This window comes from Haemorhous mexicanus, chromosome 23, assembly GCF_027477595.1.
Source record: "Haemorhous mexicanus isolate bHaeMex1 chromosome 23, bHaeMex1.pri, whole genome shotgun sequence".
NCBI classification, from domain to species: Eukaryota; Metazoa; Chordata; class Aves; order Passeriformes; family Fringillidae; genus Haemorhous; species Haemorhous mexicanus.
Window position 1 is genome coordinate 7870603 of NC_082363.1, and position 24722 is coordinate 7895324.

Below are 24722 nucleotides of genomic sequence, written 5' to 3' on the forward strand. Positions count from 1 at the left end.
GGGGGCTTAGCTCTTGGCTTGTGTGCAAGACAATGTTGTTTTGTGTAGTAAAATCATTTCATGGGATGCATCAAGAAATTTGGCAGTTCTCTTTCACAGATACACATATGAAAACCCTTCACCAAAGACCCAAACAAGAACAGATTTCAAAAACTGTCCCACTAAGGGCAGCAGTGTAACTTGGCACAGTTGGCTGCAGCCATTCATTCCTTGCTGGTGTTCCCTTAGCTTGACCACTGCATCCAGCCTGCTGTGATCACAAAGGATGTGTGCATGGTGTTTTACTCGCGGGACGCCAAGATCTCCCCCCCGCGCTCCCTGCGCAGCCTCTTCGGCAGCGGCTACTCCAAATCCCCAGACTCGTAAGTGCAGTTACAATTTTGGTATTGGCCTTTTTTGACAGCATTTGTGCTTCCTCTTGGAGGATTTCGTTTAGTTTTCTTAATTTTTTTCCTTGAAACTTTATGTACTCATAGGTTCTCCAGTCTGGTTTTGAATGTTCTTTCTCGCATTTATTTCAGTAGAACTCTGGTGGCTTCTCTCTTTACTGACCTCTTTTCCATACTAACAGAGCTGGGAAGAGGGATCCATTTTTTTCAAGCTTGTATCCTGACCTGGAATTTACTGCAGCATGTGCTCTTCAAGTCCAGTGCAGGGTGGGGTGGGAACATGGGGGAACTGAGTTTTTTTGGGATCTTGCAGTGTGTTCTGGCTGTTTTGTGCAGGAGTAGTATTGAAATCTAGTTCTAACTAACAACTACACTTAAAATTCTGCCTTGGGAACCACTGAGCTAAAGCTGAAGCACTTTATTTCTGAAGATAATAAATAGTGTGTTTTTGTTTCTTCTGCTTTCCTGTGAACAGCAATCGAGTAACTGGGATCTATGAACTGAGTTTATGCAAAATGTCAGACACAGGAAGTCCAGGTAAGCAGTGACTGGGTGTTCCAGTGATAAATATGAAATATTGCAGGAAATTTCCCAGGCAGAATGGAGTAAACATTTCTGTCGTGATCAGAAGCAGTTCCTGTGCTTCACAGGAGCAATGGAACGTTGCTATTCTGTAAGATACTTTCCCAGGCTTTTACTTTAGACTCAGGTCTGTGTTTACTGTTGGTGAACAAGGATTCACTGGACGCTTGATGTTTTCTGACATGGGTAACTCAGGACACTGAGTGCATGCACCTGAGTCTTAGGGGTGCAATCCATGGCTCATAACTCACAGCTGAGACTGGGTTTTGCAGCAGTAGAGCTTTTTCTTGTCTTTTGAAGATGCTGCTGATTTCTGATGCCAACTTCACCACTTGGAAGGAATGTAGTTCATGGTGTATCTGTGTATTTTTCTTCTGAGATGTAGAAACTAAAGTCCTTGTGTTGGATTAGACTGAACAGGAGTTTGCATTATATCTTGGTCAATAGAAAATATCTGAAAAAAGTAACAAAGCTGGACTAAATCAAATACCTTTGGTTGTGTATTTGCATCTAGTGAAATACTTCTGTTGTATATATCCAGCCAAACAGCAGAAGTGCTGGTTCTTTGCAAATTGCTGATTATTTCTCAGTGACACATCTCTGACTCTGGTTTTAACATGTCTTATGTTGTTTTTTACTGCTCAGGAATGCAGAGGAGGAGGAGGAAAGTCCTGGATACCTCTGTGGCATATGTGAGGGGAGAAGAGAACCTGGCAGGTTGGAGGCCCAGGGGGGACAGCCTCATTCTAGAGCATCAGTGGGAACTGGAGAAACTGGAGCTGCTGCATGAGGTGAATAAAGAGATGGAAGTCAAGATTTAAATAAATTCTCCTGGCAGAGAAGATACAAAGTGTGTGGCTGGCTGCTGAGTAGAGTTGTCAGCTCAGAATCTCAGTGCCTTCAACAAAGGCAAATTCAATTTCCAGTGCCACTGTAAACTCCCTTCCCTGGGGAAAGTTACTGGTATGAATAGTAAAGGATTCCTAAGAATTCAGTGTCAGTAAAATTGGCACCTTCCTGGAGTGGATGATACTGATTTCTTTTCTTACTAGGTGGAAAAAACCCGACATTTTCTTCTGCTTCGTGAGAAGCTTGGTGACAGCATCCCCAAGTCTCTGAGTGACTCATTGTCTCCCAGCCTGAGCAGTGGAACCCTCAGCACCTCCACCAGCATTTCCTCTCAGATTTCCACCACCACCTTTGAGAGCGCGGTGACGCCCAGCGAGAGCAGCGGCTACGACTCCGCGGACATCGAGAGCCTGGTGGACCGAGAGAAGGAGCTGGCCACCAAGGTATGGCACAGGGCAGCCATCCTGCTGGCAGCCACGGGGGATTATAGGTCAATCACGACCTTCTCGGATAGCTTGGGAAATATCCAGTAGTGTGAGAGTTTCATTTTAACATCTTGGTTAGTGAAATAAGCCACTTTCACCGGCCAGTGCTGCTGGGGAGGTTTGGGCTGTGGCTGTATCCCATTCCCCTGTGTTAGTGGTTCTATAAAAACTTTCTCATTTTATCAAGTGAAGTGATTATTACTCTCTTCTGTGATTTTTCATAGCAGTTTAGGATTTGTTTGTTCTTTCATGACCTGCCAAATGTGTCTTGGCAAATCACCTGTTCAAATTTCTCTGAAAATCTAAATATGAACTTTTTCTCTGTGTCTCATTTTCTTCCCCTTTAGTGTCTGCAGCTTCTTACTCATACCTTCAATCGGGAGTTCAACCAGGTGTACAACAGCATCAGTGATTGTAAGGTAAATATTTCATGTAATATTTAATTGTAATAAACTCTATTTGTAGTACAGTAGCAGCGTGTTTGTGAGTCATGGAAGCTGCTGATACTATTAAAAGATAAACCACTTTATATTAATTTATTATTTTTTATTTTCAGTCCTTTGGAAGCATTTGGCTATTCAGCATCAGGTTCCAAAGTCTATGGCAGGAATTGGCAATGGTGTGGACTTGCACTGTAGTACAGTACCCAGTTTATTAGCAGACTCTTACTGTTTTCCCTACATACACTTTCCCTATGTAAAAGGATAAATCTAATCTTAAAAGTTCTGCCAGTAGGTAAAGGAAATACCAAGTTTCAAACTGGGTGATGTTTTATCCACTGAAGAAATCAGAGGGTGAATAATCAGAAGTGTAGGACATTGATAATAACAAGCTGTGTCTGCATACATGCTGCTGTATTTCTGCCCTCAGATGGGTTTGTAGTGGTTTGTGTGAAAATTTGCCTACTGGGTAGGGGGGTGGCTGATGAAAAAGCCTTTCTGTTCTCTGAGCCATCCCTGCTGAAAGCCATTCTCAGCCAGGAGTGAACAGCAGCTACAGCCCAGCTGTGCTGTGTTTGTGCTTGCAGCTCTCGGATATTTCTCCGATTGGACGGGACCCGTCCGTGTCCAGTTTCAGCAGTGCAACCCTCACCCCTTCATCCACCTGCCCTTCTCTGGTGGACTCCAGGTGCAATTCCGTTGATCAGAAGTAAGTGTAATGTATTAAAAGGAAACATCACTTTTCAGTGCTTCACAGATCTCTTTGCGGTTTTCTGATTTGTTTTTCCTCTTTTCTTCCTTTTCCCTACTTTCAGTATTTCTCTGTACAGCCCCCTTGCCTTACTTCTCCAGTCACTCCGCACAATTCTTTTTCCTCATTTTGTTCTTTTGAAGTGGTTTTTTTTTTCTGCTTGTGTTGGGGAAACAGTCAGATGCTTGTCATTCCAGTGACCAGTGCATCTACAGTGTGCAGAGTCCACAAGTTTTTTCAGAGGTCTGTTGAAAAGGTCTACTAAATAACCACCCAGAATAAACCAGTTTGGCCATTAATCTCTGTTTATCTATCTCAGCTATATCTATACAAGACATTTTTGATTAAATTGGTAATAACTATGTAGTGAAAGACATAAATTGTACCTTCTCAGTTCAGTATCCCTGAGGGAGGAGTGCTGAGGAAGTAGAACATTTTACATCAGACAGTAGTAGGAAGTATGTCTGTGTTGTGACTATGTTTAGCAGGAGAAAAAAGGTAGAAGTAGTGGGGAAGCAACTTACTAGTGGTTATTATAAGTTTTATTCCACAGATATCAAGGGAAGATGCTATTCAATATTGTACAAAAGGATCCCAATGTCATACAACAAATCTGGGCTGGAGGATGGAACTTCAAGCTGGCCTGAAGATGCAGTTTAAATTTCATTGTCACATTTAGTTGCTTTGTTGCAATTTACTTTTTTTTCTCCACTTTCTTTAAAGGACTCCAGAAGCAAATTCTCGTGCCTCCAGTCCCTGTCATGAGGTGGAGCAGTTCCAGATAATTCCTGCAGTAGAAACCTCCTACCTTGCCAGAGCTGGAAAGAATGAGTTCCTAAACCTCGTTCCTGATATCGAGGAAATCAGACCAGGGTAAGTTTTTATTGTTGTGTGATCATGGCTTCCCAAGAAGTGTCACAGGGGCTTCTGAGATTCTTAGGTTCTGTGCCCCATTTGAAGAAGGAAAATTAACAGGTGATTGCAGAGCTGCAGAGTCCTCTGTGACTTGGGTTTATTTTTTCCAGCTCTGTGGTGTCAAAGAAAGGATACCTTCACTTCAAGGAGCCGCTCTCCAGCTCCTGGGCCAAGCACTTTGTTGTGGTTCGCCGTCCCTATGTTTTTATTTACAACAGTGACAAAGATCCTGTAGAAAGAGGAATCATAAACTTATCCACAGCTCAGGTGGAATACAGCGAGGATCAACAGGCAATGGTGAAGGTCAGTCTGAGAGCTGTTGTTTATTTATCCATAAAGCAAGAACATTACAAGTAGCAGTGCATCTGTACCATCAGGTATGTCATCTCTGTTCTGAGGAAAATGGATCTGAGTTGTGGAGACATTGAGGATTCTGCCCACAAAGTTCCCAGTTTGTTCAGGGTTTCTTATGGTTTTGGACACAGTTGTACCATAGAGTGACCCTGACTGTGTCACCCATCAGATCAGCTTTTAGGAGCATGTGTTGGTACCACCACCCTGCATGTTGAGTTTGTGCAGCTTCCTTTGTATGGTTTTTTGGGCTTGTGTGTTTTGTTTGTTTAAAAACAAAACCCCACAAAACAACTCATACAAACATCCTACAAGGAATCACATGAACTCTACTGGTCCATCTCTTAGAGCCCACACTCAGCAGTTGAGACTCTATTTTGTAGAAGATAATGAGTAATAGTACCCTGGAAATCACCAGCGAGACATCAATGAAAGAGGGATGTGACAGAGCGGATTCTCTCAGAGAGGAAATGTGCATCAGCCTCTGTGCTTGCAGACTTTGTGTTTAACTTGTCCTTCCTCTTGCAGACACCCAACACGTTTGGAGTGTGCACAAAGCACCGTGGAGTCCTGCTCCAGGCCATCAATGACAAGGACATGAATGATTGGTTATACGCCTTCAATCCTCTCCTGGCTGGCACCATTCGGTGAGAGGCAGCTCGGGCTGCAGAGGGACATGATCAAACCAGGAGGCAGATGGTTGGTCACAGAGTTTAGTTTTGCTCTCAGGAATTTGACAAGATGTGGGAACTGGAGGAGGGAGGAGAGTAGGTAGAAAAACCCCAGAACAACCAGAAAACAAACCAGCCCTGTATTTCAGGAGCTGCAGGGGTTGCTGTTTTGGCTTGTGATGTTCTAAACAGCCATGTCCAGTTTGAACATGTGTGGGATGCTACATTTGGAGACCACAAGATGGTTTCCTTGTATTGCCATTTTAGAAATGTATAAAGTTTCTTACTTCCTCTGTGCTGGACTACCTTTTTAGGTTCTTGATTATGAGCTAAAGCAGAAATTACTTTTCCTTTTATAACTTCTCTGGCAGCCTTTCCATTAGCACAGCCCCTGCTTCCTGGACACTTATTACTCCACTGCAGTAGCTCTTCCTTTCAGCAAAAAAACCCCAAAACCTAAAAAACGAAGCTGTTACCATACAGCATCAAATAATTTCTGAACAGTGAAGCCCTTTCATGATCCCTCCTCCCATTAAAGAAACAGAACAGAGAATTCTTTCTCATTACAGCCCTGGATACATTTTACTTTCTTCTTTCTTAACATATGGAGTAAACTAGGACTATGCCAAAGAATTAAAAAAAAAACCGTGGATAAACTTTGGGGAGGGAGGAAAAATGAACTTTCATAATTCACCAACTACTTTTTCCCTTTTTTTTTTTTTTGTGCAGGTCAAAGCTGGCTCGAAGACGCACGGGCCAGATGAAGTACTGAGTCCATGTAATGTTCTCATCTGTTCTCCCCACTCACCTTCCCATAGATAGTGTTACCTCTCATTTTCTCTTTGTGATTCTTGACAGTTTCTCTTGTACGTAATCCTGTGGCTTAACATCCCCCACCTTCCCCACTTCTTCAGCACATTTTCTAGGTATTCTAACCCTATCTTGTTTCTTTTCACCTGTACCTGAATTGTACTAGTAGCATGTGGCCAAACAAAAAGAGAAAGAAAAAAAAAAAAATGAAAAAAATCGAGTGATAATGCACGACTCTAAAAAGAAAAAAAAATATTTCCTATAACAATTGTTTTCCCATTTCAATTGACCTTTTGGTGTCTGTCCCACTGTCCACTGTCTGTCTAGACTGCTGCAGGGTTTTCATTCAATATGTGACTTGGCAGTGGTCCTTGGTTCCCTCAGGGCAAAGTTCCAATGCCAGGGAAAGATAAATTGTTTAATGGAGACATTACCCATCCAGGAACTGCAACAGCTCCTCAGGCTTTCTGGATCCAGCCTCAAAGTTAAACTCTGTTGAAAGCTGATATTGGACAAATCTATCTGGACAGACTGGATTTTGGACTTTGTGCAAGTTTCTGAGTTTCCAGGGTCCAGCAGGCTAAGGCACGAGCTAGGAAAAGTTAGGGAACAAACCAGGAGGGGCTGGCTGGAACAATCTGCCTTTAAACTCTTGCTGTCGGGGTTGCAGCCTTGGGTTTAACTCTTTCCCAGAAGAGTTTCCATCAACATGCACTCCTCAGCCTCTGAACTGAGCTGAGCAGACTGTGCTGATATGAGGGGAAATAGACCACAGACTGAAATATGAGATAAAATCCCAAACATTTCATATGCTCAAGCCGTGTATTTGACAGATGGGGAGTATGAAATATAAATGAAAGTGCAGTTGGTCCCCGGGTCACCATGAAGGGCAGATCCCCTCTTCCTTCTTTTAGTCCTGACTTCCAAGTTCTGCAGGAACAGTTCTCACCTCTCTGGGAAGAGGTTCAGGACTCCCATGGCTGTGTCAGGGTAGCAGCTCTGCAGCATTGTTCCCAAGGGCCTGTTTGTGCATCCCTAACCTGTAATGCTCCCGTGTCACCCAAGGTCTGTGGAACACTTCCTAGGCTCAGCACCTGCAGTGTTCTCAGGGAGCTGCAGGACACTTTCAATTCCTTTTGAAATAACTGCTGAGTGTCTCCTAATTTCCCTGCTGCAATTTTCATCAGCTAAAGCCCACTGTATTCAGAGTTAACCCTTCTGGGAAGTAGAGCAAGTGGATTCTGGTCCTGGTCAGTGGCATGTCATAATTGGCTTCTGGCTGGTGTCAGTTCTTGACCTACAGTGTAAGTTCTTGTGGCCAAAGCTTTGCTTCTTGCCCCAAGCAAGAAGAGCAGAAGAATTTCCTTTTGGGGAAGTGAACTCCCCTCTCTCAGTCAGGTGTTGGGGAGGTTGGGGATGTTGTGTGTTCTTTCCTGCTGTGTTATCCTTTCTTGCTGTACCCAGGGCACTGGTAGGGCTGGCTGTGGTCCTGGACAGTGTAAAGGGGTTTCATCTGGAGGCTCCAGCCTCACAAGAGAGGGGTGGAAGGGTCTGTCCCTCTCCTGCAGTAGGCACAGCAGGCACAGTGCAGGCCAGAGGCTCCCTGGGTTCAGGTCATCAGCGGGGCAGGCCACGTGTGTGTGGGACTGGAATGTGCTGAGGAAGGGCTTTGCTGTGTGGGGCTTCATTGCTGAGAGCAGTGTAGGGCTCAGTGAGACCTCCTAGCAGCCTGCAAGGCAAAGGAGCAGGGAGATGGAGCTGACACTTGCTAGGACATACCTTTACATCTCTTGAGGTAGTTCTCAAGCTGACTTGTATGCTCATGCTGTCTCTGTGGTCCTCAGATTTATTTCAGAACTGGAAGCCAGAGTGAGGGAGCATCCTGGGGACCCAGGAACATGATAGGGATAGGGTTTTGGGGTTTTTTTGGTTTTTTTCCTTTTGTTTTTGTCTTGTTTAACTGTGTGTGACTCTTAATACAGTGATGATATTCCTTTGTTATGCAATGATGATAAAGCACTTCCAGTGTGTGGTTAAAACTGTTGTCCTGCAAGAGGGCTCCTCACACTGCAGCTAAGCTGATCTCAAGAATTAGGTTAATTCTAAGCATTAAGTTATTGCTGCCATCACCACTGTCTATAATGACAGTGGAACCTGTTTGAGGAGGCAGAGTGATTGAGGTGGGGGTAGGTTGTGACACACTAAGAGCATTTTAACTTAAATCTGTTTCTTTTTTTTTACTAGAAAAAAACTAGTTTTCTAAGTCTTTGCTTTGGATAAGACAGAGAACGAACCAAGTGGTTATAGGCATTGCACAAAATCATGATTAAGGGATCTTCATTTAAGAGCAGGAAGAGACAGATGCTTATCTTATAGAGAGCTTGAAGTGTTACAGTTGTTGCATGAATGTCACTCTTCTGTCTTAAAACTCCAAGCAAATTCTGGTGACTTGAGGTCTGAGTGAACAATAGATCATCAGAAGACCAAAAGTCTGGTTTTAAGCATCAGCATCTCTTAAAGCTGCATAATCTGTCCTAGGTCCTTGTTGTGTGGAGTTCAAATGGGCATTACTGTTTTCAGGTCTGACATAAAGGCAGACAAAGTTTTTCTGCAATTACTGAAGCCTGCTTTGAGACATTTGGGTTTCCTTACTTAAAGCTATACTGAAACCAGTTCAAGTTTTCTTTAAAGAGATAACAAACCAAACAAATAAGCAAACAAAAAAAGTGAATTTCCATTCACTTCAAAGCTTAGCCCAGCATGTTAGAAATTTCTTTTTTGAAACAGAATGAGGAAGGAAAAATATGCTAAGTTGCCTTCTCCTGGCACTCCAAAGCCCATTTTTGGTTACCTGCTGTGTGTGTGTGGAGTCCCAGAGTCAGACAGCTCTGGGGACTCGGCCTCAGTAGAGGAGGCATCCTGCTGTGGGCCTGCCAGCCCGTGAGGACACGCACTAGCAGGGAGCTTGGTGGGCATTCCCTGGGAGGAACGAGTGTCAAACTGTGCTGTATTTGGGTTTTTATGTTCCTCGCCAAAAGAAAGGAGAAAACTGCCCTTTTTATCCATTGAAAATTATGTTGGATCTCCCTGGGTATTGTAAAATTAAGCTAAACCTCCTATACTGTGTTTTCGAAATGCACTTTAAGTACCTTTTTAAAGAAGATTCCTGTGTTCTGGGAAGAACAGAGGGAGAAGGGAGAGAGAACAGAAGAGAAGGGAGTACTATTTCCAGTAGAAGAGAGTATGATTTCCAGACTGCCAAGAAAAGGTTTTTTGTGTCAATGTCTAATAGTCCTTATTACTGATGAGCATGGTATTTCAAAGCAAAGACTTTACTTTTTGCTGCTTCTTATCTAATTTACAGGGATTTAATTTTATGTAATGTATTGTATATTTATACATCTGTAATTAATTGCACATTAGCTAAGAAAGAGGATTAGCTTCGGTCTAACACCCACTGGTACTAAACTGCCTGTGCACGTGGATCTGCCTGTACCCCTGCACACCCGAGCTGGTGGTAGCTGATGCTGTGGTGGGTGTTCTGCTGAAGGTGAGCTGTTGACCTGCTGCTGGAGGAGGAAGGGTCCTGCTGCTGCTCGGGAAGGCTTTGTTGGCTGTCCCTACAGCTGGGTCCGACGTGTGCGTTGCATCTCTCCGTGGTGGTCACTAACCCAGCCTGTGGTCTGGCTGTAGTGTCTGTAGCAGGATGTATTAACTTCGTGCTTCCTTGTTTCAAAACATCAGCTGTTCAAGAGCAGGACTGACTTTTGTTCAGAAGGCCATTTATGTGTTCAATGTATTTGAAATCAAAACTAGTCCAACACTAACCAGATGATTGTGTCCAATGTCATTTGGAACAGGATTTAAATTGCTGGGATCAGCTGTGTATTCAGAAAACTGGTGTGGAGCTCCTGAGTCTTCACTTCTTAATGTTGCCAAGTGAATGGGCTGCCCCTGAGCAGTGCTGAATTTACCTCTTGCTTGCCTGGAAACCAGGGACTGGAAGCAGAGGGAGTCTTGAATGATCAGCACTTCCCAGGATCAGGTCTGAATTTTCCACTTTGCTTGTTCATATTTCATGTGCAGTTGGTTATGGCTCCCGAGTTTGGACATCAGACATGCTGTTCACTGGAATACATCCCTTGGAATTGCGGTCCCCATGTCCCTGTTACTCTCTCTGTACACAAGGTATACAAGGTAAAAGCTGTATAAGTGGCCTTCTTGAACAAATCTCTTTGCAAACTGATTTCATCCCAGCGAAGGAGTGTATCAGCAACACTGTACATTAATTTCAGGTTTTCATTTTCTTATTTTATTTTGTAAATATATCTGATATTTGGAGCTTGAGTATACAAAATGTAAATATAGTTCATGTATTTGTACTAATTCTGATCCATTTGCTGTATAGCCTTAGGTGTGCAATGCAGATATCTAACTGTGTATGGTAACCTTGCACCACTGAATTGTTAGTGAACGAGGTGAAACAATAAAGGTACAACCAGTGCATTAGCAGACAGAATGTGTGCTCGTGTCATTATGATTTAATTACTTCTATCTTATATCGATTACTTGTTTTTAAATCCTGTGCTGAACAAGCTGATGCTTTAATGAAATTTATCTCAATGGCTCTTGAGAAAGAGAAGATACCCAAAATTAAAGTGAACCAAAAACTTGATGGGCCAGATTGCTGCAGGTCATCTTGTTTAGGAAATAGCTGATAGAATTTAATAGAAACGATGGTCTCGAGGTTGTGTGTGTCCGATACATCGGAGCGAAGGTGGCGCAGCAGCTTTGTCCTCCTGGGATCGCCTCGGTGCTGACGGAAGGACGGGTTTGTCAAGTTTGGCCTTGTCACATAAAGACAAAAGGGTAGCGGTGATAGCTGAGGGGCTGACTGCCGCCTGGGAAATGTTCAGCGGCAGAATCGAAGCCAGTTAATAATAATTACTAATGACGAGCTGCGCAGTTCCCGGCGGGACCAGGGCTGCGTATCGCTGGGAACAGAGGCACAGCCGATGGCACGGGGCAGCTGCGCGGCTCCTCCGCGGGCGGGCGCGGCTCGCGGGGCTCCTCGGGCTTCGCAGGCAGCGGGGAAGCGTCAGAGTCCGGCGGGGACAGCCCGGGGACAGCCCGGGGACGGCACAGCGCGGGGCCCGGCCCGCGCCCGCCGCGCTACTGCCGCTTTAAGGGGGCGCGGCCTCGAGACATCGGGCCATGGCTGGGGGGCGGAGTCACCCCAAGAGCCAATGGGCGCGCTCGGCCCTGCCCCGCCCCGCCCGCGGCTGATGAGAGGAAGCGGCGCGCGCCGCAGGCCGAGCCCGCAGAGCCCCGAGAGCGGAGAGAGCCGAGGGACCGGGGAGAGCCGAACGCCGCTGCCATGGCCGAGTGAGAGCGGGGCGGGACCGCGAGCGGGGCGGGAGCGGGCCCGGCGTGGCCGCGCCGCGGCTGCAGCCGGCTCGCGGCGCCGGGAGGCCCCGGTGCGCTGTTCGCCGCGGCGGCTCCGCACAGCCTCCATCTGTGGTCTGCTGCGGTAACAGCTGACAGAATGAACTCAGATCTCCAGTTCCTTGGGGAGGGATGGGCTGCCCTGGCAGCTGGCATGGTCAGAACAGCCTGGCAGGTATGGATGCTGCTGCTGGATCACTGCTAGTGACTTCCCTGGCATTTTTGTTCTTTCACGTTCCAGAGCTGACATTGCTTTGATTGGGTTGGCCGTGATGGGTCAGAACCTGATTTTGAACATGAATGACCACGGCTTCGTGGTAAGTGAGGAAACAAATTGTTTTTTTTTGAAGGCTGACTAGTAGCACTTGGGATTGGAGCTGAGCATTTTGTGGGTGCTTTCCCCTGCAATTGTGATGATCTAATGGGTGTTATTTCCTCCTTTTAGTTATACCCTGTGCTGGCCTTTGTCCTGTTACCAGAGAAGAACAGCGGTGCATGCCTGTACTCAGCTGGCACCTGATATGTTAATTATGCATGACTTTGCCCTGAAGTTTGCCTTGGCCTTGCAATTAACCACAGGTTCCCGAGGCACTTGCAAAGACATGCTCAGGTTCATCCCTGCCCTGTGCCTTTCATGAAGGTGGAAGTGGGAGAGCACAGGATGTTGAACCTTGCTTGTGTAATTTGTAGTCTGAGCTGAAATTATTGTTCCATTAGCAGCTTTTATTAACATGTTTCCTTGCCCCCACCCAGGTTTGTGCTTTTAACAGGACAGTTTCCAAAGTGGATGATTTCCTGGCTAACGAGGCCAAGGGAACCAAAGTGATTGGTGCTCACAGCCTGGAGGAGATGGTCTCCACGCTGAAGAAGCCCCGTCGCATTATCTTGCTGGTGAAGGCTGGAAGTGCAGTGGATGACTTCATCAATAAATTGGTGAGGCAGACATTCATTCTACCTGAGACTTCTTGCTGTCTTTTGGAGCAGTTTCCTCTGAAAGTCGTCAGTTATTCATCATTAGTGAGGTTTTGAACGTATGGAGAAAACCTAAATGCTGATTTCTTTCTGACAGGTGCCATTGTTGGAGACTGGAGACATCATAATTGATGGTGGGAATTCTGAGTACAGAGATACCACAGTAAGCCTGTTTCCTGCCTGGTCTGTCTGCGGTGCTAATGTGAAAATATTGTATTCAGATTGGTATTTCTAAATCTTAGAAGAGGTGCTCATGTTCGTCTTCCTGCTCCAACATCCTGATCTTGGATAAGTGAGCTGGCCATGCCAGGGTGAAAAGCTCAGTGAGGGTCAGTCCTTGGGGAGCCTGCAGCTGTCCTTGGGGATCTCGGCCTGTCTCTGGCTCAGAGGCAATTACTTGCCCTTAGAGTTTTCTGTGCTTGCACCTTCACTCTGCAGTGAACTCAGCAACTCCACCTTGGGCCTAATCTGCCTCCCCCACATCTTCACACAGAGCATGTGTCACCTGACACCTAATTCCAAGCCTTTTCTGGCCTCAGTGCTGCTGATGTCTATCTGGTGCTTACAAGGACTTGTTTTCTCCCCATGTCACATTTGCAAGGCTCCAAAGCAACAGGAAGTTTCCTAATGCTCACTTTGGTGGATGAACAAGCTTTCTTACGGTTGGCTTCTAGCACATCCAAAGCAGAACTGAAAACCTAATTTTACATCTGAATTGCTAGCCTTTGTGTGTAAGGCTCTGGCATGAAACAAAATTAAATAGTTCTGCTCTGCTCTTTGTTCCAGAGGCGTTGTAAGGAGCTACAGGCAAAGGGCATCTTGTTTGTGGGAAGTGGAGTTAGTGGCGGGGAGGAGGGTGCCAGATACGGACCTTCTCTCATGCCAGGAGGAGCCAAGGAAGCCTGGTAAGCATGAACTACTATATTTTCTTGTTTAGAATGGTTTGCAGCAATTCACATTGTGCACTGAGGGAGGGAAAGAGGAGGGTGTGGGTGTGGAAAGAACAAGATATGTTGCCATCTCACTTCCTCATGGCTCCAGATTTCTCAACCTGGCTGGGGTCATGGGGCAGTGCTAAGCCTTCATGTAAGGCAGAACAAAGGCAGGCTTTTCTTCCAGGAATCCACAGGCCAAAGTAGGACCTACAGACATCTTAAGGGAGAAGGGAATTTTGCTTTAATTTTAAACAAGTATTATTTCTAATTTTTTTTCTTTTGAGGCTGTACACACTTGGGAAGCTGCTAACCATGAATCAAGCAGCAGCAAATGGCCCTGTAGTGACACATTATAAAAGGAGCTTCAGTACATGTTTGTACTACTATTGAATGCATCAGTTAATTTGCAAATTTCTGCATGCTGCTGTGCTGTTTTGTACTCATGCCTCAGTAAAGGACTGCACATCAATGCTCATATTAGACTTTATCCCTGGTTGCCCATTCTCTGTATAGATGTGGAAAGAAAAGGTGTGTCTAAGCTTTAAGTGAGCTTTAGTATCTCTTGAGTCCCTGTACATTTGCATTAGTGTTTCATACCTGTGTCATCCTGTTCAAAGTTGATGGCTCAAAGCCATCAACAACAGTAAGTTTCTGCCCAATCATCTTTTGCCTTGATCAGCTAAGTTAGGACAGCCTTTGTGTTCAAATGGACAGGATCTTAGGGCTCCTTGAAGTGCATTACCCTTGTCTGTACTGTATTGGAAGCATGACTGACTCAATTGTTCCGATGTCTTGCAAACTGTCTGGTTGGGAAAAACCTATTTAATTGACATTGCTGCGTGGATGGGCTATCAACCTGCCAAGTGCCCTCAGCCCATGCTGCCTTTTGGCAGGTTACAGAAGGAGGCATCATACCAGTAGATTTTGTTTTCTCTTGTGGTGTTTCGCCTGCCTGCTAAGGTGTATTCTTTTTCCCCACAGGCCCCACATCAAGACCATATTTCAAAGCATTGCTGCTAAAGTGGGATCTGGGGAACCTTGTTGTGACTGGGTAAATAGTCATTTGATACTGACCCTAACTTGGGCTTAGATCCATGCTTAGGCAGTTTGGTTGCTGAAGCTCATGGATGTTTGTCCACAATAAACACAGCACCATCAGTGGTTGATTTTCTGGCTGTGTTCATTTACAATCTACCATCTCTGATCACTTCCACCATGCAATGGAAAGACCAAGTTTTGTGGCTGGGTCATGTGCTGGGGGAGCTAAATGGACCTGTGACCCACTGGTTTCAGTTAGCACTGTCTTTGATTCCCTCCTTTAGGCAGAAGGAAGCTATGGGCGGGTATTAAACGCTGGAAGCAATGACAATGCTGTTGCTGAGGTGATTTTGGGATGTTTCGGAACAGGTGGGAGAAGAAGGAGCTGGGCATTTCGTGAAGATGGTGCACAATGGGATTGAGTATGGAGACATGCAGCTGATCTGTGAGGCCTATCACCTGATGAAAGATGTGTTGGGCATGGAGCACGATGAGATGGCAGAGGTGATTTGCGGTTTTTAACGTCTTTCCTTTTTTAGTGCCATGGTGTCTGTCTGCCACTGTTGAGGTGCTGAGCTTGGGTAAAGCTGCTGCATGTACATAAAGTGAATTTTTCTGACATGCCTCCTGCAAGGCTGGGGTACAATATTCCTCATGAGCTTTACATGAGATAGGAGCAGTGAGCACAGACAGCTGAATGCTTACAAAAGTTTTCTAAACCTCTTCCCGTGCTACAGTTGATTTCTCTCCAGGAAGCACCTTCATGTATAGAGATGTGAACTACCTTGCCTGAAGAGAGCTAGTGAAACACTGAGCATTATAATCATGTAGGCAAAATATATACATTAATCAATTAAAAGATATAGCAGAGACATAACAAATTGCAGTGTATATGAATATGTATATACTTTTTCTCCTTTTTCAGGTATTTCAGGAGTGGAATAAGACAGAGTTGGACTCTTTCCTGATTGAAATCACAGCCAATATTCTCAAATTCAAAGACAGTGATGGGAAATACCTCCTCCCAAAGATCAGGGACAGTGCAGGGCAAAAAGGCACGGGGAAGTGGACAGCCATTTCTGCCCTGGAATACGGAGTCCCGGTCACACTCATTGGTAACTGGTCCTTTCATCTTTCCTCCCTCCGTGTACCACATCACAATAAGGACAGGGGAAAAGATTGTTTCAGCAGTGAGCCCACAGCAGGGCTGGGCTGGCAGAAGAGGCTCTTGTAGGTGTAGCTGTTCCAGCTTTTCTGCTCTGACAGCTCCTGGGTTTTTTTGCTGGGTTTGTTTTTACCCTGTTCCTTCAATGCTGTCAGTCCTGCTGTCACCTGTGTTCTGTGGTGTCTGCAGTGCTGTGAGGACTCAGCGATGTTCAGGGGAACATTATGTGCTGTGCACAGAGTGTTGTCATGCAGAGGAGCTGGAACACATCTGCAGCACATTTACAGTGCCCTAATACCACAGGTCCAGAGCAAGCTTCCCATTGAGTAAATTAGATGAGTCAAAAGGTTCTTTGCTCTCAGATTTGCTTTCATTTTCGTGCTTTCTCTACCTCTTTCCTTTGCATTGGCTGGTCAAGTTCTGAAGGTAAGAAAATTACATTCAGTAGCTAAAACAAAGTAACTGCAGTGTAGCTGTCAAAGAAACATGGCTGCATTCCAGCAGCAAAACAAGTTCTCTAAATGGTTTCGATGTTCTACCGCTGCTGTAGTCCTTCAGTTCTAGGCTTCAAACAGTGTTTCCTGCTTGTACTGCTAATGTTCTCTTCTTTGGGGTGCTTGCTAAGATCGAGGGCGGAGGAGACACTCCCTGGTGAGTGCTCTGCAGTGTCAGGGAGCATTGTTGGCTAATAGCTGATAGGAAAGCGTGTGCCACAGTCCTTGTGCAAACGTGGCCACTCTCAGGGCAGTTGCTGTGTGGTTTTACATGAGCATGACTTGCAAACTTCTGCTTGTAAAAGCAGAGTCATGCTACTCCTGCTTTTCCCTGAGTTTTCTACCATGCTGCTCCTCCCCATTGGAGAAGGAAGTTTTTGCAGAAATGGAAATTAGCAGGTTCTGATTTAGGTGTGATATGTCCTCCTGCTGTAGGGAGGATCCAGAGTCTTGTGAAAACATTACTCACTTTTTTTTTTTTTTTTTTTTAATTGTTGTTGGTTTTGCAGTGTGGGGTTGGTTTTTTTTTTTTTTTTAAATATATCACAACTCAAAGGGTGGAACAAAATGACAGTATGAAGACTTGCTTCTCTTTCTATCAGACCCTGAAAAGCAATCTTTTTTCTCCCTCATTTTACAATACTGTCTTCAATTGCAAACAAGTGCAGCTTAAACCAACTTGATTAGGAACTCACTGAGCCAGCCTGACAGATGATATTTAGTAACCTGTTTAGTGATGTTAGAAAACATTCTTATGGACTTCTGAATGCTAGTGCTAGGGGCCTGCCATATTTATGAATCTTATGTCATTCTTGTAAGTTTGCTGTTTTATTCTTGATTTTAATTGCCCTTATTTTGTATGTGTGCATTTTAAAGCACATCCAGTTAATGTATGCTGGCATTTAAGGAACAGCTTTTTATCTTAAAAGCATAATGCAATATTTGGTGAAGTCTTCAGCCTCGCTGTTCCCTAGATTGCCGTGCAACACTGTCTGTCTCTGATAGATAGGAGAAGATTTTAAAGTAAATTCTCAAAATTGAGAGCTGGTAAATGTTCCTGAGGATAAATTTTCATTATAACTTGAAAGCTGTATCAGTCAAGAATTACCCAATGGTTGTACTGAGTGGCAGTGTTGGCCCTCAGGAGTGCTGTTGGAATAATTGATTTTTGCACCATTTATTTTGCTTGTGTACATGGCTCATCGCTCAGTGACACTCTGTGGTGCTTGGGTATCTCAGACATGAACGGGGATGCCCAGGGTTCTAATGATCTCCTCTTGCCTGCCACTCCCAAAGGTGAAGCTGTGTTTGCACGGTGCCTGTCTTCCCTCAAGGATGAGAGGGTGCAGGCCAGTAAGCTGCTGGAAGGGCCCAAAATGACTCAGTTCAGTGGGAACAAGAAGGCCTTCCTGGAGGACATCCGCAAGGTGAGCCCTTGGGCAGGGTTAGAGCAGGTTTGGGGTGCTGGGAACTCTGGAGAGGAGCTCTTGTGCTCATATTTCATGGGAACTGGTTCCTGCTTGCAGCACTGTGCATTGTCTCTTGATGTCCACAAAGCATAATGTGACCCATTCCTAACCAAAGGAAGGTTAGGAAGGATCCAGAAGGAATTCAGCTCTAAGCCACGGTGGGCAGAGACAACTACATGGGGCACAGAGATCATAATTCATGCACAGGAGCTTGTCCACCCCTCAACACTCCTGCCTTTGCCTGGGTATTGCTCTCTTGATCTCTCTCTCTTGAAACCAAACTTTCCAACGGGAAAGGATCTTTTGTTTCTCAAATAACTGGAATGTTGCTACTGTAGTCATCCCTGTTGAGATGTGGGCTGAACAGAGTGCATATCCTGTGAAGTTTGTTGTTCAGCTTTGTGAGACTTCTCCTGGAACGTGAATTTGATTTTTTTTTTTTTTTTTTTTTTTTTTTTTAGGCCCTGTATGCTTCCAAGATTATCTCATATGCTCAAGGCTTCATGCTGCTGAGACAAGCAGCCAAAGAATTTGGCTGGACCCTGAATTATGGTGGTATTGCACTGATGTGGAGAGGAGGCTGCATCATCAGAAGGTAATTGAGATGAGGAGGTAACCTGGCTGCTGAGGGGAGAGAGAAGAACAGGCAGTTTAGTTTATGAGGTGCTTGGCTGACAAGCCTAGAGATTTCCTTGGAAAATCCATGGAGTTACTCTGCTGGTAAGATTAAGAGAGGCTGTAGACAACACCAGGGGTTACTAGATGAACCCACCATTCTGGTGGCTTAACTGCTGAAATTTTTTTTTGTCTTTGCCATAGTTTGGAATTTTAGTCTGGCTGAGTCAAGTTTTAGCACTGTAAATTTTGAATTCTGGGCCTTTGCTGGAAGCTGTGACATTTATTCCTGGTTATCTTTTCCCTAGTGTGTTCCTGGGAAAAATCAAAGATGCTTTTGATCAAAACCCTGAGCTCCAGAATTTGCTGTTGGATGATTTCTTTAAGAGAGCTGTAGAAAACTGTCAGGTAAGGTCCAAGGAAAGAAGAGCATAGAAACAATAATTTACAGCCAGGACTGTCATGGTTTTTCTCTTTGATGCTGACCAAGCTATGATTGGAAACGGAAGGTTCCCATTTTACTGGTGCAGAAGAACCTAGGGCAGAAATCCAGCAATTCAGAAGGACCATAATATGAGGAAAAGAGGCCTGGCCTGTGTGAGCATTCTCTTCAGTGCCCTGTGTCTTGTGCCTGCTGTGCAGCTGGATTTCAGCTGAGCAGACCATAAAGCTCTGTTCCAGTACCATTGTTTGCAGTAGCCCCAGAAGAACAGTTCCAGACCCACCCATTCTTCAGGCCTGTGTCTGTGCAAACACTGTCCTGATTTGGATGGAGCTGACGGGTGGAATTAAAACCACATTATCTGACCAAAAAGAAGTCTCATATTATCGTTAGTAGTTCTTGTAACTGAATCTGAATATTATATGCAAATTACCAGACCAGATGAACAGTTGAACTGAGGATTATCCATGTCTGTCTGAAGAGTCAGTGCTGTCCTCTTGGGCCCTTGGGAGAGCTTTGTTCTGTGCTTGGTGAGAGGTCCTGGAAGTGCCTCAGAACTCAGAACATTCCCTGTTCCCCACTGAGTTCATGCTTTTGAGATGCTCTGACCATGTTTATGTGAAAGAACACCATCCTTGCTTGAGGCTGTGGTTTGTCTGCACGTCTCAACTGTTCTCATCCTGCTGTTAACTCTGTCTTACTTGCCATTATTTTATATCAACCTCATTTATGTAAAATCAGGAATCTGCTGCTGTATTTGCTCAGACTTGGTTATTAGCTTTCACAGACTGTGAGACAGCACACACAGTTGTACTGGAGTAGTTCATGTGCCTGCATGTACCTCTGAGCTAGCATAAATCTGATCAGTTTCCTTTCCCCAATTCTCCTCTCTCCCAGGAGTCCTGGCGCCGTGTGATCAGTACTGGTGTGCAGATTGGAATCCCCATGCCCTGCTTCACTACAGCACTTTCTTTTTATGATGGATACAGGCATGAGATATTGCCAGCTAACCTGATTCAGGTAGGTACTGAAATCTCATCATGCTGTTATTTAAACACTGCTTTAAAGGTTTCAATGGCAAGATGTCCTAATCATTCACAGTATAGGTTGCCCAATATATTTCTGTTGTACCTGGAATTCATGTCAGTGAAGCACTTAGAGAAAGCTGGATAAAGAACACCAGAGATATTGGTATGGCAGTGCCCTGTGTTTGTATTCCCTCTGTAAACCAAGGGTAATGATACCATTGAACCCAAATGGTTTGCAGAGAAGTATCTTTGAATGTTTGGATGTATGGAAGTGCTGGTTTTTTAGATTAGTACCAAGCAGAAATCCTGTACTTCTGTTTCTGCAGAACTCTTAATTTAATTATTATATATTTGTACATTTTTCATTGCATTGGTTTTGCTAATAATGAGAAAATAATTTTGAGTGTTATAATATTGGAGTTCAATCTTATTTCTACTATTCCTTGTTAGGTAACAGTAGGTGCAATTTCTAGAACTCATATGATACTGACATTTGTGTGTCTGATTTGTCTGTGTGTTCTCATTCCAGGCTCAGCGTGATTACTTTGGTGCACATACATATGAATTATTATCAAAGCCAGGGGTATTTATCCATACTAACTGGACAGGCCATGGAGGAAATGTGTCCTCTTCTGCTTACAATGTCTAATGGAAATCCTTCCACTTGGAGCCCAGATACTGTAGATCTCCAACATTTCTAGAATATTGCTTTTTACTGTACTCCACTAGAACTTGTGTTTGGACACTTTTGTAATAACTTGGGGGTGTGTTTCATACCTATATGTATATCTCTCTATATGTATCATATAAGAAAACTAAATAAATTTAGTTATAAATGTATTGAGGTGTTTTCTTTCCACTGGTGCTGGCCAAAACTAGGTAAAATGTTTTTGTGCAGTCTTTTTGATAGAATTTATAGTCATGTTGGGTTTATAATATTGTAGTGCATAAATTCCTAGGGATCAAGACAGAGATGACTGCAGTTCAGGAATTGCTGAGATGGAGAGTGGCAGACAGCACAGGAACTTACACAAGGTTCCAGGCAGGTAAAGGCCGTTCTCCTGTTCCATGGTTTATTCCTAACAGAGGCAGTAGCTTGGCTCTTACAGATTTAATTCCTGGGCATTCAGCTGCCCAGTCGGTCACACTGAGCTCTCTGTGCTTTTGGTGGCAGGGTAGGATGGGTCATGGAGAAATGAAACTCATACTCCTGTCACCATTCTCCCTCCAGCTGTTGTTCTCAGTTTTAAGCTCTGGCATAAACACTTTGCATTGCTGTGTGCTTGCACTTTCACCCCCAAATCTCCCTGATTCTTTGCCTCTTATTCCACTGGGGCAATTAAAAATACTCACAGCAACTTGCAAAGTTGGCTCTATTTTATATCCTCTCCCTGCAATGCTACTGCCAGTCAACTTCAGGACATCTGAAAATTCACCTGGGTATCTGAATTCACCTCTTTATTTCTCAAAACCTGTAAAATTTTGTGCTGTGCACACTGATTTTTATATTAATTTTTGGCCATATATATTTCTGCTAAGACAGCTACTTAGTCACTAGTTGAATATCTGTATAAGGTAAAATGTAACTTTCAACTGAAGGTACCTTTTCTGCAGCTCACTCAGCGAGATTTGGGAGCTCTGTGGAACAAACGCCGGTCACAGCGACGCTGCCTCGCGGGGCGGCCGCGCGTCCCCTCACGGACCCCGGGGCGGGCCCGACATGGCGGCGGCGCCGCCCCGCCCCGCGCGCCGGGCGGGAAGCGCCAGGGCGGGAGATCGTGAGGGCAGCGATGGCGGCGGCCGGCGGCGAGCAGCAGCAGCAGATGCTCACACAGGTACCGAGCGGCACACGGGGGTCGAGGCCGTGAGCGTGGTTCTTCGCGAGGCCGGTGTGTCACTGCCTGCCCTGCCTTGGCCCCTGCAGAGGCTGAAGGCGGCGGTTCACTACACAGTCGGGTGCCTGTGCCAGGAGGTGGAGGAGGACAAGGACGTGCAGTTCAGCAAGCAGAGCATCGCGGCCATCTCGGAGATCACCTTCCGGCAGTGCGGTGCGGCTGGCTTACCTCGAGTGCCTCGTGTTACCTGGGTGGGGCCAGCGCTGGAGGCACAGGCCTTCAAAAATCATAGCGCCCAACTCCGTGTCACTGGGGCATTCTCTTGCATTATTATTATTATTTTTTTTTAAGTACAAGAAATACTAGTTCCACTTCAGACCTGAAAAAAGCATTTAGATGTATTGTGTGGCTACCTGCTTGTGTACGAGTGCTGCCTAGTAGCCAGCTATGGTCACTGATCATAACTGACTTGGATAACTTGTGTATTGTGCTTCTCTTCCCACTCAGTGTTTTAAAATATATTACATCTTTGTGTTTTCTCTAGAAATCTTTGCAAAAGACCTTGAAATGTTTGCAAGGTATGCACTTGATTGTTACAAAGGCTTTCCTTTTTTTTTGTGTTAGCTCCTAGATAATCTTTAAAACACATATTGTAATTCAAGCTTTTAAAGGGCTGCTTAAATAGCGTGTGAAGTTATGAAATAGAAATTCCCCGTAGATACTTTTTGATTTTGGCCTCTTATGGTAAGTGTTGGCAAAAATGTTAAGGAGTGTTTTTTGATGTTATGCAGGCATGCAAAACGAACCACAGTCACTACAGAAGATGTGAAGCTTTTGGCTAGAAGAAGCAATTCTTTGGTGAGATGCACTGTATTTTTTGTCTTGCAACATTCTTAAACCAGTGAATTCCTAAAATTAACTCAATTCCTTAATTTTCCTCGATTCAATTGAATGAAGGTTATACATGCTGAAGCAACTGTTGCATAAGCAATTTCACTTTCTTCTGATGTAGATAGGCACATTCCAGTGATTTTTAAATTTTTGTCTTACTTTACTTCACTCTGCCTTACTGTGGTGAGGTGTAACAGATCTGATTGCAGTTCAAGAGCAGTGCTCTCGTTGCACCAGGCTGCTGAAGTTCCAAGTTCAAAAGTGCAATAAGCAGATACAGCCTTGTGAATCACTTTGCTTTTTCCTGATGTTGTGTTTCTTTGTTGTAGCCTGAGCTCAGGAATAGCTTGACTCTGCCTCAAGGTGCTGAGTCTCCCAGCATTAATACAGGGATCACGGGATCATTGTATTCCCTCCTGTGCTCATCTCTAGGATGTTCAGTGGATAAAGCTCACTAATATGTTAAGACATGCCTATACATTGATCCATGAAAAATGCTTCCCATACTAATTTTACTTTTATGTAAGGAGATTTTTTTCCTTCCATATATGATTTGAAATACACATGAACTTGCCTGAGAAGGCAAAGCAAATGTTTTTGGAGTCTCTCATTTTTCTTGTAATAATAATTTGCCCTGTAAATTTCTCTTCAGTATTTCTTTCTAATGTCTTGTGAATGAATGAAGTTCCTCAGTAGAGGACTGATTGTTTAGCTTATTGTTCCCAGCTAAAATACATCACTCAGAAGAGTGAAGAGCTTGCATCAAGTAACATGGAGCAGAAGGAGAAGAAGAAGAAGAAGTCCAGCGCAGCTAAGGGAGAGAGAACTCCTGGGGAACAAGAAGCAGCTGTGACTGAAAATGAAGATTCCAACATGGCATGATTTGTCTTTCAAGTAATGTGTCAGGTCATCTTCTCTTACTGTCCTAGAGAAACCAGAATTAGGCTATTTATCTTGCAGGTTAGATCCAGTCATGAAGTTTTCAGCTTTAGTGAATGCGAATCTTTAGCATTTAGTGAATGCGATTGCATTTTTATTGTTCAGAATATGAAAAGTCTGTCAGAATTCAGTAAGCTTACAGCCCAAATGCCTTAATTGCTCACAAAAGGTATCTGGTATTAAAATACTTTTATTTAAAGAAATTGAAATAGAACATTCTCATTGAACCATAACTCAGTATGTACAATACCCTTCATTCTGCTGCCTACTCTAGTAAAAATTTCTTCTTTGACTTTTTCTTCCAGTTTTGCTATTTTTGCTCGGACATTTTGAAGATTTTGTTTTTACTGAGCCTTCTCTTGCTCGTTGTCTTGGCAGTTAAAGGTGTTTTGTGTCGTTTCCCACCTGCAGCACTGCAGGGGTGCTGTTGTCACTGTCACAAATTCCCATTTTCAGGTGGCCCCGTGGCCGGTGGCCGCGGCAGGGATCCCCCTGCCCTCTGCTGGGCTGGCAGAGCCTTACCCAGTGCAAATGAACTTACAAAGAATGAAAATAATCAAAGGAAGCGGATTTCCAGGGGTAGCACAGCCATCCATGTGACTGCAGAAAGATTGGACATAAAAAGCTTGCAGTAAGCACCTGTTCAAAACACCACAAAATCTTTTTACCTGCCATGGCCTATACTGTTACAATGTGAATATGGTCAGAAGCAAAATAGACAAAAGGTTGCCTGCAAGCTTCTCCCCTAAGTCCAGTCAATTCCCCTCTGGGTAGCTTCACCTGAAGGTAGCCTGAGTAGTTTTGTTTATCGGCCTAAAATTACTAAACTGTTTAGAATATTTATTAGTTGCACTAACTCTGACTATGCCATAATTAAGCTGGACTGTTGCACGCAACAGGTTCACCTGAATGGGTGCTGTAGGAATACTCACCCTGGGCCACTTAAGGCTGTGCTAGATCAGAGGATTTAGCATGCTGCTACAAAATACATCTGTACCTACTCACACTTCCTCAGACGTTTCATCTCACTTGTCAGATGTTTCTCATATACATCTGCTGTTCTCACACGAGAAGAGCAGATTGTGCCAGTTGAGAGTTCACGTGCAGTCACCATGATGAACACACATTTTGCCTAAACACTTTGTATAAGTTAAAAGACAGTACTTCTGTGTTCAATTTCTTCATTCTCTTTCCTTAAGGTAATACTGTAT

At 44.4% G+C, this 24722-nt stretch overlaps 3 protein-coding genes and 1 long non-coding RNA gene across 10 annotated transcripts in view; 3 read left to right on the plus strand and 1 right to left on the minus strand.

The window, feature by feature from the left end:
* KIF1B (kinesin family member 1B) overlaps nucleotides 1-10762 on the plus strand; it is a 78385-nt gene extending 67623 nt beyond the window's left edge. For all 5 annotated transcript variants that reach the window (XM_059866862.1, XM_059866865.1, XM_059866863.1 and 2 more), the window contains 10 exons: nucleotides 229-362; nucleotides 865-926; nucleotides 1617-1762; nucleotides 2024-2263; nucleotides 2653-2724; nucleotides 3333-3454; nucleotides 4220-4369; nucleotides 4522-4714; nucleotides 5291-5409; nucleotides 6163-10762. In XM_059866862.1, the coding sequence (XP_059722845.1) occupies nucleotides 229-362; nucleotides 865-926; nucleotides 1617-1762; nucleotides 2024-2263; nucleotides 2653-2724; nucleotides 3333-3454; nucleotides 4220-4369; nucleotides 4522-4714; nucleotides 5291-5409; nucleotides 6163-6205 (1281 nt within the window). In that variant the 3' untranslated portion in view covers nucleotides 6206-10762. The remainder of the gene's footprint in view (nucleotides 1-228; nucleotides 363-864; nucleotides 927-1616; nucleotides 1763-2023; nucleotides 2264-2652; nucleotides 2725-3332; nucleotides 3455-4219; nucleotides 4370-4521; nucleotides 4715-5290; nucleotides 5410-6162) is intronic.
* A 751-nt stretch (nucleotides 10763-11513) lies between these two features.
* Nucleotides 11514-20686, plus strand: PGD (phosphogluconate dehydrogenase). The gene is made up of 13 exons (XM_059866868.1): nucleotides 11514-11628; nucleotides 11930-12005; nucleotides 12442-12621; nucleotides 12758-12823; nucleotides 13447-13565; nucleotides 14577-14646; nucleotides 15003-15137; nucleotides 15559-15748; nucleotides 17589-17719; nucleotides 18223-18356; nucleotides 18685-18784; nucleotides 19716-19838; nucleotides 20376-20686. The coding sequence occupies exons 1-13, from the start codon at nucleotides 11621-11623 to the stop codon at nucleotides 20493-20495; spliced, it is 1452 nt and encodes a 483-aa protein (XP_059722851.1). The 5' UTR covers nucleotides 11514-11620; the 3' UTR covers nucleotides 20496-20686.
* Nucleotides 16809-21566, minus strand: LOC132337883 (uncharacterized). Its single transcript, XR_009489290.1, has 2 exons — nucleotides 21450-21566; nucleotides 16809-18385 (listed from the first exon to the last, which is right to left on the minus strand). It is a non-coding gene; the product is annotated as an uncharacterized LOC132337883 (long non-coding RNA).
* On the plus strand, nucleotides 20755-23744 carry CENPS (centromere protein S). 3 transcript variants are annotated; one of them, XM_059866873.1, is made up of 5 exons: nucleotides 20755-20892; nucleotides 21461-21681; nucleotides 21771-21894; nucleotides 22473-22539; nucleotides 23299-23744. In XM_059866873.1, the coding sequence occupies exons 1-5, from the start codon at nucleotides 20846-20848 to the stop codon at nucleotides 23452-23454; spliced, it is 615 nt and encodes a 204-aa protein (XP_059722856.1). In that variant the 5' UTR covers nucleotides 20755-20845; the 3' UTR covers nucleotides 23455-23744. The 3 variants fall into 3 exon arrangements, with proteins under 3 accessions (XP_059722856.1, XP_059722857.1, XP_059722855.1); XM_059866874.1 differs by lacking the exon at nucleotides 21771-21894 and adding an exon at nucleotides 22226-22259; XM_059866872.1 differs by lacking the exon at nucleotides 20755-20892 and adding an exon at nucleotides 22226-22259 and having other exon boundaries at nucleotides 21533-21681.
* The last annotated feature ends 978 nt before the right edge of the window (nucleotides 23745-24722 follow it).

What these genes read in the sequence shown, in the direction of transcription:
- PGD (XM_059866868.1), top strand. An exon ending in ATGACTTCATCAATAAATTG is followed by an intron (nt 12,622 to 12,757) that starts GTGAGGCAGACA and finishes TCTTTCTGACAG; the next exon opens with GTGCCATTGTTGGAGACTGG. An exon ending in GGGAACCTTGTTGTGACTGG is followed by an intron (nt 14,647 to 15,002) that starts GTAAATAGTCAT and finishes GTTTCGGAACAG; the next exon opens with GTGGGAGAAGAAGGAGCTGG.
- CENPS (XM_059866873.1), top strand. Translation starts at nt 20,846, where the DNA reads ATGGAGAGTGGCAGACAGCACAGGAACTTACACAAGGTTCCAGGCAG. An exon ending in GATCACCTTCCGGCAGTGCG is followed by an intron (nt 21,895 to 22,472) that starts GTGCGGCTGGCT and finishes GATGTTATGCAG; the next exon opens with GCATGCAAAACGAACCACAG. An exon ending in CTAGAAGAAGCAATTCTTTG is followed by an intron (nt 22,540 to 23,298) that starts GTGAGATGCACT and finishes TATTGTTCCCAG; the next exon opens with CTAAAATACATCACTCAGAA.